Consider the following 17770-nt stretch of genomic DNA (forward strand, 5'->3'; position numbering starts at 1 on the left):
GCTTATCCCAAAGGAACTGAAACTTACGGTTACAGAAACAGAAACCTCCAGAACATGGGAGAGTTTCCTGCTATCCACTTGTGAACTGATGTATTCTATGGCATCTTGCCTGTTTTTAAACACATTAATAAATCAGTGTTGCAATGCAATAAACAAGGGCCTGACAGAAAACATTTTCACTTTATATGTAATGCTGCTGATTACATGGCCCTGTGGTCATGGCTCCCATGGAGGCTAAATACAAAAACTGTGGCCTGTGAGGAGATTGAAAGATGGGAAAACCATTGCATCCTGCAGTGCATCAGCTGTCTCTCTTAAACTATTCAGATGTGTACATCACATACTGCTCCCTGTGTTCTCTGCTGCCAACTGCAGCTTTGAACCAACCTGCCACTCAGCCGGAAGATCAACCAGCATGCGATTCCAGACATCCCTGGGGTGGGCTAATATACATGGCGCATGTCCTTGTTCTGCTTACTGCCTAGGCACACAAACTGGGCACAGGCAAGATAACCTGATAGTGCCCTGCTGCGTGCTACATGGCTTGGTGTTATCTGGGTTTGCAGATGGTGGGCTTAGTAGTGCTTCCCTCCGGACCTTCTCACCTGATGACAGCCTGGAGGATTCACAAAGTTACAACTAACATGATGCCACACATTTTCAATCTGTGCTGTCGATATTCTCTAATATTCTGTATTCATACATGCAGTAATTACATACTGCTTACACCCAATGTTTTATCCCTTAGCAAACATTTCGCCACACCGTGCTACAGTCTAATTGCATCTAAGAGCATGCAGACACAATCCTGATATAAGAGCTGTTTAGCACATTCATTTTGTAGCATTGTGTTACTTGATTTTCTTTTTATGATCATCTCCATTTTGTTACAGTGAAAAGTGTATAATTGCAAAGACACTGTGGATAACAGACCATATATAGGGATACTGATGATACTGCTTGGCCAGTTGTATACACATTTATTAAACCTGATATTATGAAGGTGATATTTCTGTGCTTACAACATACAACAGTTCAGCTATTTTTAACTGAACCTGCATAGTCTCGCATCAAAATATACAGAGAGCTAATGATCAAGTAAACACAGTGCAGTCAAGAAGTTGTTGCTTTGCATAAGCAGCACATTGAGAGTGTGGCACCCCGGAAAAATGATTTACTCAAAGGTAGTTTGGCAGCCGGGACAGAAGTGTTTGCTGTTGTTGCAGTTGAACTTGTGCTCTTGCAGCTATGTGTCAGCCACTCAGCACTAGGTTATTCTGCTGTCTTAGATAAAAATCACATTTGTCAGTGTGCATGTAGTCAAGAGCTGCCAATCTAAAAATCCCTAGATGAACAGAAAATAGCAAAATATGTGAGTTTTACTTGGACACAATACAGTACTATACTGTAGCTTTGCATTCATACCTTAATCCACTAGACTACAAGGATGTGGGCTGGTTGTAACCTTTCAGTATATCTGTCAAAGCAAAGATTAATTGCCATGACAGAAACAAATGATGTGCTAAGCATGCTATTAACATTTTCAACACAGCATGATTAAAGTGATCATCTATTGTGACTAAATCAAGTTTAACAAGGCCTGTTGCATCATTTAGCACCTTCCACACAATGCCCTTTGGCACTGTAGTGAGTTCTGTGACTACACACAGCAAAGTAAAGGACCGTATGTTACATTATGCTAAATCGTTGCACTTGGCAGCCACATGGGGAGTAAATCACATAACAGTATCACTCATACCAAAACAAAGTAAAAGGCAAAAATACACACAGGCACCGATGAACTACAGATGAATACAGACTTCCAAATGATATTGAAACCCAAACGTTGTCCTATTAAAAATAATGTGGCTGTGTAAAATACTGTAGCTGCTCTCCTTGCCGATAGTTTTATGTTTCAGAACCATTTTCACTGTTTTCCTTGGTTTCTACAGTAGACCAGACCTTATCAAACATCATACCCTTCATAGTCCTTTTTCAAGGAAAGCCATTGATCCTGAGTAAACTATGTGTTACACTGAGGGGGCAGTGGGTTTTTAAGAGGTTGCTAGAAAGTATGAACAGATAACAACTATAACAGTAGCCATATACTTTTATCTCTCTATTGCTTTGTGTACCTCATTCATATTGTTTTATAAAAACACTTTGTATCAAATACATAAATAAAAGATAGAAATTTAGTACTCAATCCTTATTATAGTTAAGGAGAAACCAAGCTTCAGTGGTCAAGTCTCATGAAATCTATAGACATACTGGCATCTTTTCATTCCAGGGTCAGATCTCTTGAGCTTGCCATAAAGTTTATGTTTCAGGTCTGCTGAATCACGATCAGCTTATCCATACCAACAGAGGCAAGGAAGTCACTAGACCACAAAATGGAACCAGCTAAAAATCCACAAAGAAGATGTCATGCATCCTTGGTCATGTGATAAGGAGCAATAAAAGCAATAACTAACAGTATAGATTCTAATCTCCACTTCTGCTGCTATTTGCAAAGAAAATAGAACTAAAAATGTCCGATTTTGTCTGCTTTACCTTCTAGTGCTATAAACCATTTGGAGCTAGACATTGGTGTTTATACACCGAGTGTTCAACAGCTTGCTTTCACATTTAAGTGAGTCCAGAGGTCTCAATCACCAGATGCTGCATCTTCACAAAACACATCTAAACCTCATGCCACAAACACAAATTTTTTCCATTTGACTGTAAGCTCACAAAAAGACACCACCTGCACCATCTCCCTACAGACTAATACAAAGAGCGTTTTATGCTGTTTAATGATGGAGTCATGCATCTCCGTTTCGTGCCAGAATTCTCTGCCTTTACTAATCCATTTGTTCCCCTCAAGGTTATTGTTATCAACATGGATCTAGCAAAAAGCCTGGGTGGAGAAATAAAGTGCTGCAGTGCGAGTGCACCTTTCCCAACCCTTTCAGCACCAAGCCATTGACTCCTGCCATACGATTCCCTGCACTAAATGCCACTTAAGCTATTACAAGTTTTCAGCTGAGTACAGTGCTGACCCGATGGGGCTCAGGACAAAGAGAGAGCACTGACAGGGGCACTTATGAAATGCCAGGAGAGAATTGCCACCATCACTCCAATGTGGGGCTGTTTCATGGCCACTGAGGCTTTGGGTTTGACACAGACAGCTGTGATTGCCCGCTATGCCTCAGCAAGATGATTGCTGGTGTTTTCTTCTGCATCCTCGTATATGCAGTATTGCGTGGTCATCCTAGATAACGGGTCTATCCAGCTAAAGGAAGTTTTTTTTTTTTTTCATTCCCCTTGGTGAATGGCATCAGTACACCTGCAACTTTAGGCAACCTTGACATAATTGTGCCATAAATGTAATTGACAGCTTTGTTGGCTCTTTCTGACTTGTACTCAGTCTTAACTATATCACTGTCCACATGAAGGACATAACCTGCAATTCAGTTCAGTTGAATGGTTTTGTAAGTTTGTGTGGTGACGTGACACATTTTCACAGTATAGGGAGCTGCATCAGTATGGTGATGTAAAACGACTGGATTGCAATATATAGAAAAGTGTGCGTGAGAAATATGCAATTCATTCAACATCAGATGATGAAGTAGTGGCAAATACGCTCATTTGTTTTCTTCCTGAGAGTGAAGTAAAATCATTGATGCCATTTTCATGTCTGTACAATAAATATGTAGCTTAACTCAGACGTGGCACAAAAATCCTCTGGCCAGAACCTCTAAAGCTCACATCATTATATAAATGTTATACCTCATTTGTTTAATAGATCTGTCAACCAGCGTAAAATAGAAGTTTGACGTTTTTAATGGGTTATGCACAGGACTGTTGCTTAGCTGGAAGCACTAACTTTTGGGAGTTTTGGCTGGTTGCCCAGCAACTGGTAAGCTAAGCTCACTGGCTGCTACCTCCAGCTATATTTACTGCACTGACACAATAGTGCTATCAACCTTTGCATCTAACTCTTGGTACGAAAGCAAATAAGCATGTTTCCCCAAATGTCAAACTATTTATTTGAGAAAAAGGTGAAGAAGTATGAATATCATCTGAATATTTAATCTGACTGATATGAGGTGCAACTTACATGTTCAATAAGTTCCCTGATCATGCCATTCCACTGGCCCTTGTCATCCTGAGAGCCATATTTCCCATCAGGCACCAAACGGATCTCATATGTGAAGCCCAGGATGTTGGCAAGCTCTTTTAGCAAGTCGATGCAGAATCCTTCGAAACGGTCGTTCCCAACCAACGCCTTGTCAGACTTCTTAAGCATGACATATGGCTCCTCCTGCACAGACCCAAAAGATCAAATGAAAAGCAATGGTGAGGTCAGCTTTTTCAATTTGTTTCAGCACATGCACCTAATTGAAGCAAAGTGATCTGAGCCGTTGAGCTGCTGTTGCATTTAACATGCAGTGACAGCAGATTCGAGTTCAGTGTGAGGATACGGGGAGTGATAAAATATGAAAGAAGGCTGATGCTTTTCCTACACTGATGTATTAGTGAAAGAAGACCAGAGCTAATTTAACAATACAATGTAAGTAAAGATGTTTTCAATTTCAAAGCTGTAACCAGGATTTGCTATAGTGATGGTAATGCATACAGACATAATGTTTAGACTGTGCCTGCAGTGTTGAGCTAACTAAACCTACCATTTCCACTATACTGCTGTGCGTTGACCTATATAGCCAGTGCACAGGTTGGTTGATTTTTATGGTCAGGTAGCTGACACTCTTTACTGGCCTTTAATATCCTGCCTGGCTGCTCATAATTTTAGCTGTATAAAAGCTTGATTAGGAACAGAATGCCGCAGTGAAGTGGAACATGCCCACGATGTTGCCTTCATCAGTTGTCACCAACCTCAGAGGGATAGCAACTGAGCTGATGCCTGCAGTGACAATGACTAACATAGAATGGCTCATAAATGATTTCCTTTATTTAGCGCCTGTTACCATTTCCCCACCAGATGGACTCGCATTTCCCGCTGTGCATTTCAATATATGTTGGTCCATTTATGCAAAGGCTGTAATGCAACGTATTGCATCCAATAGCCAGATGTATAATTTACGAACCAGGCTCAGAAGCAGAGTAATTGATTCTCTAGTGAAGGTGACCTCTTGCTTTGTGGGTTTTTACAACTACTATAGCCTGTGTGGCACTAAGTAAAAAAGATACAGTCAAAGAGGAGAAAATGGGCAGCCACAGCAGTCTTTATTCCCTCAGGAAATTGTTTTTCATGGGGAAAAGCAGAGGTGGTCAGGGTGGAGGTGAGGGCAACAAGAATACAACTTCAAGTGGCATGTGGACTGTTACACTTCTAGTTGCTTGTAAAGATTAGTGTAAACCGTGCTAACATAAAGCAAGATATTAGTTATTTCATGAACTCTAAATAACTTAAAATGCCCTGAAAAAATGATAAAGATCTTTACTTTTCTGCTATTAAAATATGGCACTTGGACAAAACAATTAGGTTGGCGTCTTAAATAAAACGTTTTGAATAGTTGATGACAATGCATTTACAGAGCAAGTGCTAAGCTGTAAACTTTGCTCAAGTTGTCCAATTAACTTGATCAAAAAGTTTGCATGTTAAGGGAAAAAGTCATTACCATCTGTTTCTAGCCTTCCGATTCTTGCTATTCCCCAAGGTTTGGACAAATCAGAGTGTTTATACCAGTTCTACCCTCACAGTCGCAGCATGGGCGTGCATAACGGAAAGAGGAGGGAGGTGGGCCTGTGCAGAAACATTACAGGCAATGGAGTGCAAACAATTAATGTAAGGGGGAAAAACACATTAAGTGCCTTAATCTCTTTCACAAAGTTATCACTATAAAGCTGTCAGACGCCTTGTTCATGCATCACTGGAATCAGTTTGATGCAATGTCATTATACTAAGAGACGAGATTGATATTAAAGTTGGAGCTCTTTTCAGCAGTTAGGAAGTAGGCAGTTTTATGATCTTAAACTAATGATTCTCAACGAAACAGCAAATCAAGTAACGTGTCAGAAATATTTAAATGCATTTAGAAACCTTCAAAAGTACTTCAAACACAACTAAATTGTCAAACAGTGCTCCTGCTACAACATTAAATCAGCAAACGCTGGCCCTTCCTAGTGCTGTAGTTCAACATTGTACCATCTAAATCCTTGTTCTATTTCTCCTCTTTGAGAAAGCGTTAACATAGATGGCATCTGATAGGCATTAATTATGTCCCACCTTGACCTCACTTGTCATAATTATAGGTTTGTGGTCCAACATAGGCATAATGATAGTGTTTATCATGTAACTTGTGTATCTGTCCTGAAAAGGTGCAGGGAGGGAACATCTGTGTCAGCACCTCCCTGATAGCTTCACAAAGACCCTAACTTCCAGTGACAGCCTTAAGTACATGCAACTGGGGATCTCCAAATGAAAGCAGTGTGGAGCTGGGGGACCTAGTTCTTTTTGAACATGTAATTAATTCTATTCGCAAGAATAGTTAATTGTATCCCAGTGCTTCTTCCAATTCTCTTCGCTCTAGTCCGTCTCACTTAACATGATCATGATGTGACTTTAAAATATCATCTAAATCACAGATGGGATAATTGACCGTTTGCTGATCACTGGCTAAGACTGTCAAGCTTTTGATTCTCACGTGGCTTAAATGCAGTTGATAATGAACGTACTATTACTACTACTACTGTCTCCTATTCTTAGTACGTTTTTAAAGGGTACCTTCTTGATTTTAGACAGTAGTAGAGAACACTGGGCTTCTTACTTCCATCTGACACAATCAGTGGTTACTGAGTGGCAGATTTTACTACCTATAGCTAGGTAGATATTTATTTTTGTTGATAAATGCTGTCCCCATTTTTCACTTTTTAATGTTTCCACATGGCTCAATTTCAACAGAGATACATATAAAAGGGTATTAAAAATGCAACTAATTGCTACTTATATAATGCTTGTTGTGGTAAAAGAATGTGGCTAGAACATGCTAGAAATAGACTAGTATGTCTATTTCTAGTGATACATATTTCATTTAGTGTAAAGTGTGGTTGATACATTGCTTTCTACTTTGCAACATCACTCCTGGAAGAAGTTAAATATAAGATGTTATTCGAAGCTTGAATTCCGGGTTATTAGCTGCGAAAAGATCTGAGGAGACATAAAGGATAGGACATCTTTTACACCAGGCCAGACATGTGACCTACCAGGATGGTGGTGATGATGAGGGAGCGGTTAGCCAGAGAATCTGTGATGTTCATCCCTTTTCGCTTCGGCACTTCAGTGATGTTAAGACCTCCCGACGCACTCCATTTCCCCACCTGCAGAAGATGAAAAGTGTGTAGCTAAGTGTTTTGTGTCTGTTGGTGGGCCGTGACCCAGCAGACTCCTCCGCCAACCGGTCTGTCACATTAGTGCCGGGTTGAACACATTTCCGGCAGCATTAGATGATTGGCTGAGTCACCTTAATATCAGCAGGCCACGGTGTTTTGGAAAGCAAGAGATAGTTATGTGTATGTCATGAAATAAATCAAGCATGATGGGCAAATCAAAGAAACTGGAATCTTTTGATGTTTAGGCAAAATACTTAAAAGACTGAGAAAATACTGTAGATTGCAAGATTACTCAATTACTATTTCGAAAAGAAATACAAGACTAAACAACAATTCTAAACAAACAGTCATTATTAAAAATATTAAATATTGCATAAAGGGTTCAGTTGATTTGCATGATGTTACAGCATGGGGTTGCTGGTTGGACTAGATGGTGAAAGTAATTTTTCTCTGCTGTCTCAGTAAGATAAGCCAAGAGATTTGAACAAATAAAAGGAGTTACACATGCAAGAAGCCCTCAAGCAAAAAGCTCTGCATATTGTAGAGACACACTCTGGAACATATCATTAGCACAAATAGTCCTGTGGCTGTCGGTAACAATCTCTATTTGCAAGTCGAGCCCTCCACCGAACCCTCCTCCCATCTTTCCTGCTTTCTCTATCACTACAGACACAGCTTTTAATATTCACAGGGGCTTGTGCTCGAGGTGGATCCATTTAAAGGCATACAACCCCCCACAAAAAAGCATGAAAAACGCCTGTTAATGTCCTCCTTGCCTAATCCAGAGAGAGGCATATGCTCTAATTTGAAAAGCACATTAGTTACAGCTTGTCACGCAACTAAACAGGACTCCAGGAGAGAAATTTTAAAAAATATCTGAATGCTTTCCGCTTTGCAAAATTCTTTGAAATTGTACCCAATTACAATTAGCTCAATTCATTAAACATGATTAGCAAAAGACTTGATTTAAAAGTTATTTACTCATGCAACCAGACGGAGAGCATTACATTCATTTCACCCTCCTGAGCACGCTGGCATTGACTGAAAGTAGCACTCTGAGAACCTGTTCATAATTCCAGCAAAAGCTCAAACTGGGGCTAATATTCAATTACAATGGATTAGTTGGGAAAAGTCCACATCTTAACAGGCTCAAATAGTTAAAGCCGATTCCATGGATATACACGGTGAAAAAAAAAAAGAAATCCAGCAATCTGCAGCACACTGCTGGATCAACGCTAATATGCTTGAGTGAAGGATTTGTCAGACACACAATAAGAAGATGCTAATATGTCATCAAATACTTTTGCGAGATGACTGTGCTTCAACTTAATTGACCGCACGCAGGACAAGATACCAGTGTTAGGGGGGAAGAAGAATCATTGAAAGAATTGAGCTTGTAAAACCGCTGCTTTGCACAGGAGGGTTACAAGCTGAAAAGCCCCTGCTATTATATAGTCTTGAGCCTTTAGGGAGTACTTGAGGAAGTCATAATGGGACTTATCCCTATTTGATGTATTCATAATGTATGAAAGCCCTCTAGTAGAGAAAAGCTGTAATAGTCCAGAGGGTACTTTGCCTTCCAGTATAATAAAACAAGTTCTACATTATCAACCTTTTAGTTTGTTTTTTCCCTTTTTTTTTTTTTTTTTTTTTTTGTGAAGCATGTTTATACAGCTCATTACCACCAAACAGCATTTTGGGCATCACCTCAAATTATCATTAAGAGAGGCTGCAATTAACACCCTAATGTGTACCCTAATCCAATTTGCTTTATGATCCACTAACTTATGCTTATGTTGAAACAGCCAATTTGCTTCCTTGTTAGGAGGTAAATGATACTGTCAAATTTGCATTATCTGTTCCACATCAAGGGGAAAATCTGAATCGTATTTATGGAATTGAGAATCCATTGCTTTTTTTGGGGGTAAAATAATCACAGACTTTTACAAGAAGACACCCAGTGCTGCTGTTGTTTTATAGCATGCGATGATATGAAAAAAAAAAGTACCTTTTCAAGTCCATCCTCCTTCAGGCTGATGATGTCCAGGTCGAAGTCTGTGCGTAGACCAGTTGTCTTGTTGAATGACAGTCTCCCCGTCAAACCATCCCAGTGGGACTGAAAAGTAATATCTACATATGTATGTCCATATTCACAGAGCAAATTCTAGCAAAAGTCTAACTAACTACTGTACACAAACATAAGAAATACTATAATACTGGAATGTTCAAAAAAAGTATTTGGTACACATAATACAATATACTAATAAAATAAACAATCTATTAATCCTGTCAACAATCAAGGAATCACACAACACCATCTATCTTTCACTAGGAGTAAATTCATACACAGACACACAGACCTAAAGTACAAATACAAGTACACAGTCTACATTTCCTTTTTTTAATTACATTTTACATTTCAACACCTCCAACGCATTATCCCTCCAGACTATGGAGTTAATTAACAAGTACCTGCCCCTTAGTATTGTTCCTTGAAGCCTGCCACCACTATAGACATGCATAAGTAAACATAGTTTCCGCTATATATACACTTTTGCTTCTCACACGTATCCTAACAAAAGTAGTCATCTTTCTGTACTGATGAAAATCCGTCCTCTGATTATCAATGTCCTTGTATGTTTTGGTGGATCCCTAGCAGTTATATTGCATGCTTCGCCTTTTTTATGCTATTGCAAGATTTATTTTATTTTAGTTATTTACTTTCTAGTCTGTTGTGATCCTGCTGCAAAAACAGCTTTTTAATTAGCAATCCCTGTCACTTTGATTCAGTCACCGTCTGTGATGCAGACACTACATCTTTAATAGATGTAGATACAGAACAGACTAATCAATCATTTTGTGTCGAGCAGCAGCTCTTTTCTGATATTTAAAATCTAAACTGTGACAGCCCTATAGGCTATAGCTCTCTACTGTCTACTCTGTAGCTTGACAGAACTTGTAGGATGATCTAAGCTTCAAAGAGAAATGTGTGGCACACTCTTTAAACTACCCCCACCATTCACTCTGGCCAACCGTCACAGAGCCATGTTCACCTCTAATTCAGAGAGGGACGTAAATACCTCAATCACATCACACCTGAAGGGCCAATTCGACCTTCAGGACACATTGGATGCTTGTCTTGAAGCTGGTATAAATCAGGCCTGGGTGAGTTTTTATCCTATAACCTAACATCGTAGTATGTGTGAGGACAACAATGTAGTAATAGCTCACTGGCTTTAGTCATGATTATTACAACTAACATAACTGCTAATGGTGCAGCATGCTAGGATGTTTAACAATGCTCATTGTTTCAACTGACCCCAAGTACAATACACAAACTAGAGACTGTTTGTTGTGCATTGTAATAGTGTAAGCCTGTGCAGTATTGTGTTTGCACATTTGGCAGACAAGCAGAAACTGTAGCTACAACTCAGACAATAGTATTCATGATCGTATGCCAACTGGGGACATGTAGCTGAGTAATATAATGCGGTGCATTAGATTTCAGTACATTTTGCACAATATTATGGGTATTGTGAGAGTGGTTTAAAGTATATAGGAGGAAGCAAAAAGAAAAATCTGGTTTGATATTTGATTTTTGGCCAAACCACAAACTCAAAATCAGATTACATGTGTTTTCAGTTCATCCCCACCAGCTCTTTTACTTCGAATGACCTTGTTTCTCAGTCACTACATTTGTCATTTGCAATAGAAGGTAAAGAAGCAGCAGTTGTTTGTTACAGACCACATCTGTATTCACACAACAAGGTTATAATAATTGTTTTGTCATGCACAGACTTCTCATCTAACATGCCACTAAGGGCAATGCATGAAAACTATAAACCAATATGTGGTGCGGACAAAAGTCAGGTTAATGAGTGGCTGAGTGAGATGGCTTTAGCAGGTCAGAGAGAAGTGGTAGGTCACTTCCTATTCACTAAAACGAGCTGAGGAGTTGAGATAAGACAATTCAACACACCTTATTTGAATACCATTGAAGAGAATGAGCACTGTGCCATAAAGGATGACTGGACTTGGCTCTGTCAAGGATGCTGTCTGCTAACAAATGAAACCCTTGGAGAGACCACAAGCATTGGCGATGTCAAATTCCCCATCACCTACACTTTCTTGCAAAACAATGCTTATAAGGGGAAACAATAATTGTTCTCCTTTCAAAGCCCTGCTTACCCCATACTTAGCTAGGTGCTGATGATTTATTGTAGGTGTTACTCTGCATTCTCCAGTGGATGGATTCACATGAAGAGTCACATGCTCACTCTGTCCACAATGTGCACCTTGGTAAAGGTACAAGTCAGTAGATGTAGCCAGGATGTGAGAGAAGTGCTTAACCACTACTTTCTCACCTCTCATTGAAGGCACGGTGCAGTCAAGGCAATGGCAGAGTATTTATCTATCCATCCATTCAACCATTAACTGTATCCACTTATCCATGAGGGTCGCAGGAGTGCTGGAACCTATCCTAGGTGATACTGGGTGAAAGATGGGGTACAGCCACAGGTCTCCAGTCCCTCATAATGCCAACGTGACACAAAGAACTAGTCATGGTCACAGTCACACCCTAGTTCCCAGGTAACCTAACAATGTTTTTGGGAGAAAGATTTCTTTGCATTTAAAACATTTGAAACCACGCCCAATACTAATACAAACATGAATTATTTTGTTGATTGAACAAATCAACATCCAAATAGTGGCATCTCTGCACACCATTAATCTGCATAGGCTTGTTTGTGTATTCTGAAGCACTGACAGACTCTCGTGTTAGATGAAATAAGAGCAGATTACACAAATTGTGCTTTCAAAAGGTTACAGTACGTGCTTTCTGGAAAATAGGTTACGAATACAGGGAATTTATAAAGCTGACAAAAACACTGCTTTGATGTGTCTATCAAGGCTTGGTTTGCTTTGTATGTGGATATGATTGATTGGTTGGGTAAATATGAGTTTCCATATAACTGCACAGTCCTCACTCTGTTCCTATTGTCATGCTCACCACTCAATCAGTGTGTCATAATATAAATAACACTTAAATCAAATGGCATCAAAGGTGTCCCATCACCTCTTTGATGAAACTCATGAAGCGGCCTCCAAATCTCCAGGGTTTGTGGCGGTGGCACTGCAGCGAGTTTACCGTCATCTGTGGAGCGTGCTGGTATGAGACGGACACAATGTGGACTGCATCATAGGTCAGAGCTGCATCTGTCTGAAATAAGGGGTGAACATTATTTCAGCTGATGTCTATAGAAAAACAAACACTCAGGTCACCCCTTAAACCTTAAGTAATCTTCTACATCTGGTCAGTATTTAGCAAGGTGAAAAATCTACATTATGTCTTAGCAATTAATTATGTCTTAGCAATTAATTATGTCTTAGCAATTAATTATGTCTTAGCAATTAATTTCTGGCAGTATCACACAAACAGGACCAATATCTGTCTGTTTATCATCAAAACCCATACTGTTTACAGTATTAATTTATATACATCTATTTAATGTCAACATTAGCGACACAATCTGTAACTGAATTTGCTTCCAGAACAGCTGAAGGTATGCATTCAACAAGCACTGGAAGCCTTCCATAAAGATCTTTCTGTGCTGATGGCACAATAACGTTTCATCAGATTTTTTTAATAGCGCATTCATGCTATGAATATCTTGCGCTACCTTATCTGAAATGGTTTATACTGTGTTTGATATCTGGGTTTTGTGGGGCATCAGAAAGAGCCAAAGTTGCTATCATTTTTATGGTAATATATTGAGACAATTGAGCATTATGTATCATAAACCCACCATTTGAAAAAAGAATGGCTGTAAAAGATGCACCTGGTCAGAAACAATGTTTAGGGAGACAAGCATGTTCAAAGGATAATTGGTGTGAAAGGGCTGAATGAATGTTCTCTACACCATTTCATCACCCCGACTGCACGGTTGAAAGCATAAAAGATAACTCCATGGAGCTGTGCCATCAGCATGCCAGAACAGAAGCAGAAATTTTTCAGATGGTGTGGCATTTTTTCCCCCTCTTCAGTCACTGGGATTCAGGCATCTCAGCTCACTGTAGATTTAAAAGCTTTAAAGCTTTTCACTTAGATAAAATTAGAGTAAAAACATGTGCTCCACTGTATCGATGCTTAATGGTTTACTGATCTGCCGTTTAAATATATTGCATATATGTGTGCAAGCTTGACAAATTTTTCTCTGATCATGATATTTTTGCCTTCAAGAATCATAAGTAAAAAGAGTTAATAATGTTTTTTTAATTTATTTTTTATGAACAAGGACCTGTAAACATTTGATATGGTAGCAAAGGTCATAACCTTTTAAAGCAATCACATAAATTATGTATCTCTTCCATTCAAAATTCAAAACTGTGGCTGTACCTGTCACATTTTTCATTGTCATTAATACACAATTTTAGAGACAGAAATCGTGAGATTAATTGCTGATGTAAAGAGTTTACAGGTTAAAAGTATTTCTTACTAAGGACAAAAGCCATAATAGATAAGACTGACCGATTCTGTATGTAATCCCTGATGTGTCTCTATGTTAACATTTTGTCTACTGACTTTAAATGGAACAACACAGAAGTAATAAAACATACCGTCATGATACCCTCCAGCAGGCCGGAGTCAGGTTTAGGTGGTATCTGTCTTTCCATCGACCATTTCTCCACAATTGATGCAACCTGGGGATTATCCACGTTGAGGATGCGGAATCCGGTCATGTTGACCCCACAGAAGCGGTATGGCTCTAGGTCAATGGCCATCAGGTCCTTTTGAGAGACAGCAATATTGTAGGATAGATTCTCATTCAGGCTGCACAACACTGGACATTTTTTTTTAAGTATTTACCCTGAACGATTTCTCCTCACATAAAAAGAGAATGACGCAGCAGCTGATTAAACAGGTACTATATTAAGATCAAATAGAGTGAAGGAAGGAGAAATACAGTTATTTTCAAAGTCAAATCAGCAGATTTGAACATGCTGTCTGAAGCAGTGTCTGGGTAATAAATGAAATCTAAGAAGACTCAGGTGGCAGAGTGCCTTGCTTGCTCATAAATCCTTTTAGAATTGACGAACCTCTGTTGTTTGTGTACCGACATAATACTGCAACCTCAAGCTTGTAATAAAGTACTGTGTATTTTTATCTTTGTTTCAAATTAACATGACTAACATGTCTATAGGTGCACATTTTTCTTATGTGATAAGATTCAAATTATTTGTAACAGAAAAATTATTGAAGGAAAAAGAAAACAAACTCCAGTCATATTAATAATTCATCACTTGCATTCCCTTGGCAACTTGTAAGCAAAAAGCAATTCAATTTGAGCCGCGTAATTTCTGGGGCAGCCATTGTAGCTGAAGTGTGAAGTCACATGTTGACACATGTCGTGTCGGAATGGGCTAGGGGGCTTGGAAAAGACATTTGGATGAACATAGATATTTCATTAGCACCCTGTGGGGTTAGTGCTGGAGGAATGAGAGCGTGTGAGACACTAAAGAACGGTCGCCACCAGTGACTAAAATATTTCTTCTTTTCTTTTTCATTTCCCAACAGAATGCAGTAGAGCCTTGCCTTTTTTTCCAACGATGATCAAAGTAAATCACAATTGTTCTATATGACATTCAGAAACGCTCTGAAAAGTAGATCACAGGTTTACAGGTTTCTTAGCTTTGAAGCTATGAATACAAACTAACTGGGACAGAATATTTTGTAAAATGCAATTCATCTTTTGCAACATCCTTATTTCTATTAGGGCATTTTTGGGATGTCAGAGAAGCAACACGTTCCAATTATAAGTTCAATTTCTGCAGTGCTGCCTTGTACGCACATCTGTAACACAAAAAAAGCACAATCCTACAACAGCATTACACCGAAATCTTTACCCAGAGTACACGCTATATATCTCAGAGTGAATACTGAAGTGTTAGAGAAGTGGCAAACATAACAAAGTTCTCAGCTTTAGGTTCTCAAAGATAGATATAGCAAGGCGGGAGTTATGACAGACTCATTTCAAAGGACAAGGAAGTTATTACCCCATACCACTCTGCTGTTGCCTTTTCACGCTCTAATAAGTCGGCATTTCCCTCACCTCAGAAGATAAAACACAGACATCAGTGGATTCCATCAAGAGGAAATTGTATTGCCATGTATACCATGCAAGTATTCATCATTTTGGATCAAATCAAGCCGCCAGGTATAATCTTCTTAATGGTGTGTCTATCAATATGGCAGCATATTGCAGCTTTAGATAGATGCCCTATTCTGATTTTGTGAAGATATCCTGCCTTCATGAGAAAAATATTGTTGCAGAAAATTATAGCAAATAAAAGTTCTCATGTTAACCCTGAAGTGAATATTTTTCTTTTCCATTTATTTTGAAGCACTTGCCCAACCAATAAAAAAGGAGTTTGTATTTCCCTATAAAAGTAATAGACGTGTTGCACAAACATGACGCATGGCCGAACAATGTCATCGCCACACTGTCAGGCATGACAGATGACACGCATCATGCCTGGACCTCTATGTCATATCGCATTATCACAACAGACTGGCCGAGTCTGGAGAGCCGATGAGTGTGTGTGCACAAGGGAGACAGAAACAGAGACAATAACAGAGAGTGAAAGGAACAGCACAGAACATGCTGGTATTCATTCCCATTCAGTCTGCTTGTCACCAGATAGCCAGTGTCGCAGTGAAGAGCAGCAACGTCTCCCTGCAGGGTCTGCTTGTATTAGTCAGATGAGATCATTTTAGCCGAGTGAAAATTTAAACAGTCGAGATGGGAATAAAACATATGCTTTCCCAGTTTATGTTAAATGGACTTCTCCACTTTCACAAATGTTATAATGTTCAGTTTTTGTTGATTCAGCTTCATCACGAAGCCTCTAGAGGTGCTTCTGTTATTTAGCCGCCCTCCTCTGACCGACAAAATAAAATCTGTCAATGTAACACAATAAAATTCAGCAGCATCAGTAACTAGATTCTGTAAAACAGTCATGAAGCCTTCCTGTATTTGTTTTAGATCTGATAGGTGGGCCAAGAATGCTAGACCACATGCTGCATCTATGACAGCATGGTTTCATAGTACAGGAGTCCAGGTGCTGAACTGGCCTGTCTGGGGTACAGACGTTCTTATTTTTTATGTTTTCTATGTTGTATTCATCAATCTAGCTGTTAATACGGTTTGGTATTTAAAATGCTTATTCAATTAAAGAGGAATATCAGGTTAAAAATGTGTTTTAATTTTGCTAGCCGAGTTCTGTTTGTTTACATTGTGATATTTCACTTTCAAAACCACGCAAGTGTATTGAATTGTTTATGCCTAAAAGCTCACTAAGGGCCAGTTTTAGTCTTTTATGAATTAGGAAGTCACATTCAGCGTTGAATCTCAAGCTGTTGTTATTTTATGCTTCCATCTCAAAGACTTCTGTTGACTTAACTCTAAAGTGGAGTGTTTACTACAGTACACTGAAGACTATTATGCCTCCAGCTTGTCAAACAAAATTGATACTATGGACTGAATCCAAAGCCCATTGGCAATTAGCCACCATTCATCAAAAATTCAAGCGGTGGGGAGATGAGAACAAACGAGAGTCTATTTGCATTAACAAGCATAGTACATTACCAGAGTGGTGAAGATATAGTGGTAATACTCCGTCATCATCCCCATGGTCTGGGCCTGTAAGGATACAGAGATGCAGGATGAAAAAGGAAGGTGTGAATGAATGAAGGCAGGTTAGAGAAAATGGTCATTTTTGTCATGTCAGGGTGCTTTAGAACAAACAATGCTGAAGAGATGCACAAAAAGACTTTCATCAGCAGAAGAAAAGAAAAAAAAAAGCCAGGTTTTAATGAGCATATTGACTGACACGCTGTTCATTTTCTCTTATGGCTTGCTGGGATTTCTGCACCATATGTGGTCCACAGAATTACAGAACAGCAACAGTATTTGATGCATTTAAATGGTGCACATTGGCTTGGGGCAGGTGATGTTTTGTGAGCATAGAAGAGAGCCTTCAATCAAAAGAGCTCCGTAATCGTTGCCTCATATCCGAACCCTCCATCACGGTCACTTGTTTCACTCAATCTACATTCCAAGGCAACACTTTCCCATGGTGGCTTTGCTTCCTATTTAATTGTACCATCTGTTGTGAAAAAAGCCAAGGTTATTTAAATAAGATGCTATGCTTATGTGGAGGCAAATTCCCTTCCCCGTCTATAAACATCAAGCCAAATACACAACATTGAAACATTGTGTCATGGTTTGTATTGTAAGTGTGAATTTTCATTAATTAGGTTTTTTTTTCACTTGTCAAAGATAAATTTACAGTGTAATGCAATATAATTAACTTCTTCATCAACCTTTTATTTTTGTAAACCACCATATGTCCTTATTCCCACCAATAGAAGGGT

The 17770-nt window shown here is 39.1% G+C and overlaps 1 protein-coding gene across 1 annotated transcript in view; it reads right to left on the reverse strand.

Moving 5' to 3' along the window:
* LOC113168910 (glutamate receptor ionotropic, kainate 3) overlaps positions 1–17770 on the reverse strand; it is a 77340-nt gene that overhangs the window by 14552 nt on the left and 45018 nt on the right. Inside the window, exons 5-10 of the mRNA XM_026369979.1 lie at positions 16983–17036; positions 13954–14124; positions 12413–12556; positions 9344–9451; positions 7210–7323; positions 4103–4306 (exon numbers count right to left, since the gene is read on the reverse strand). Coding sequence (XP_026225764.1) covers positions 4103–4306; positions 7210–7323; positions 9344–9451; positions 12413–12556; positions 13954–14124; positions 16983–17036 — 795 coding nt within the window. The remainder of the gene's footprint in view (positions 1–4102; positions 4307–7209; positions 7324–9343; positions 9452–12412; positions 12557–13953; positions 14125–16982; positions 17037–17770) is intronic.

Source organism: Anabas testudineus, chromosome 16 (genome assembly GCF_900324465.2).
Source record: "Anabas testudineus chromosome 16, fAnaTes1.2, whole genome shotgun sequence".
Lineage (NCBI taxonomy): Eukaryota > Metazoa > Chordata > Actinopteri > Anabantiformes > Anabantidae > Anabas > Anabas testudineus.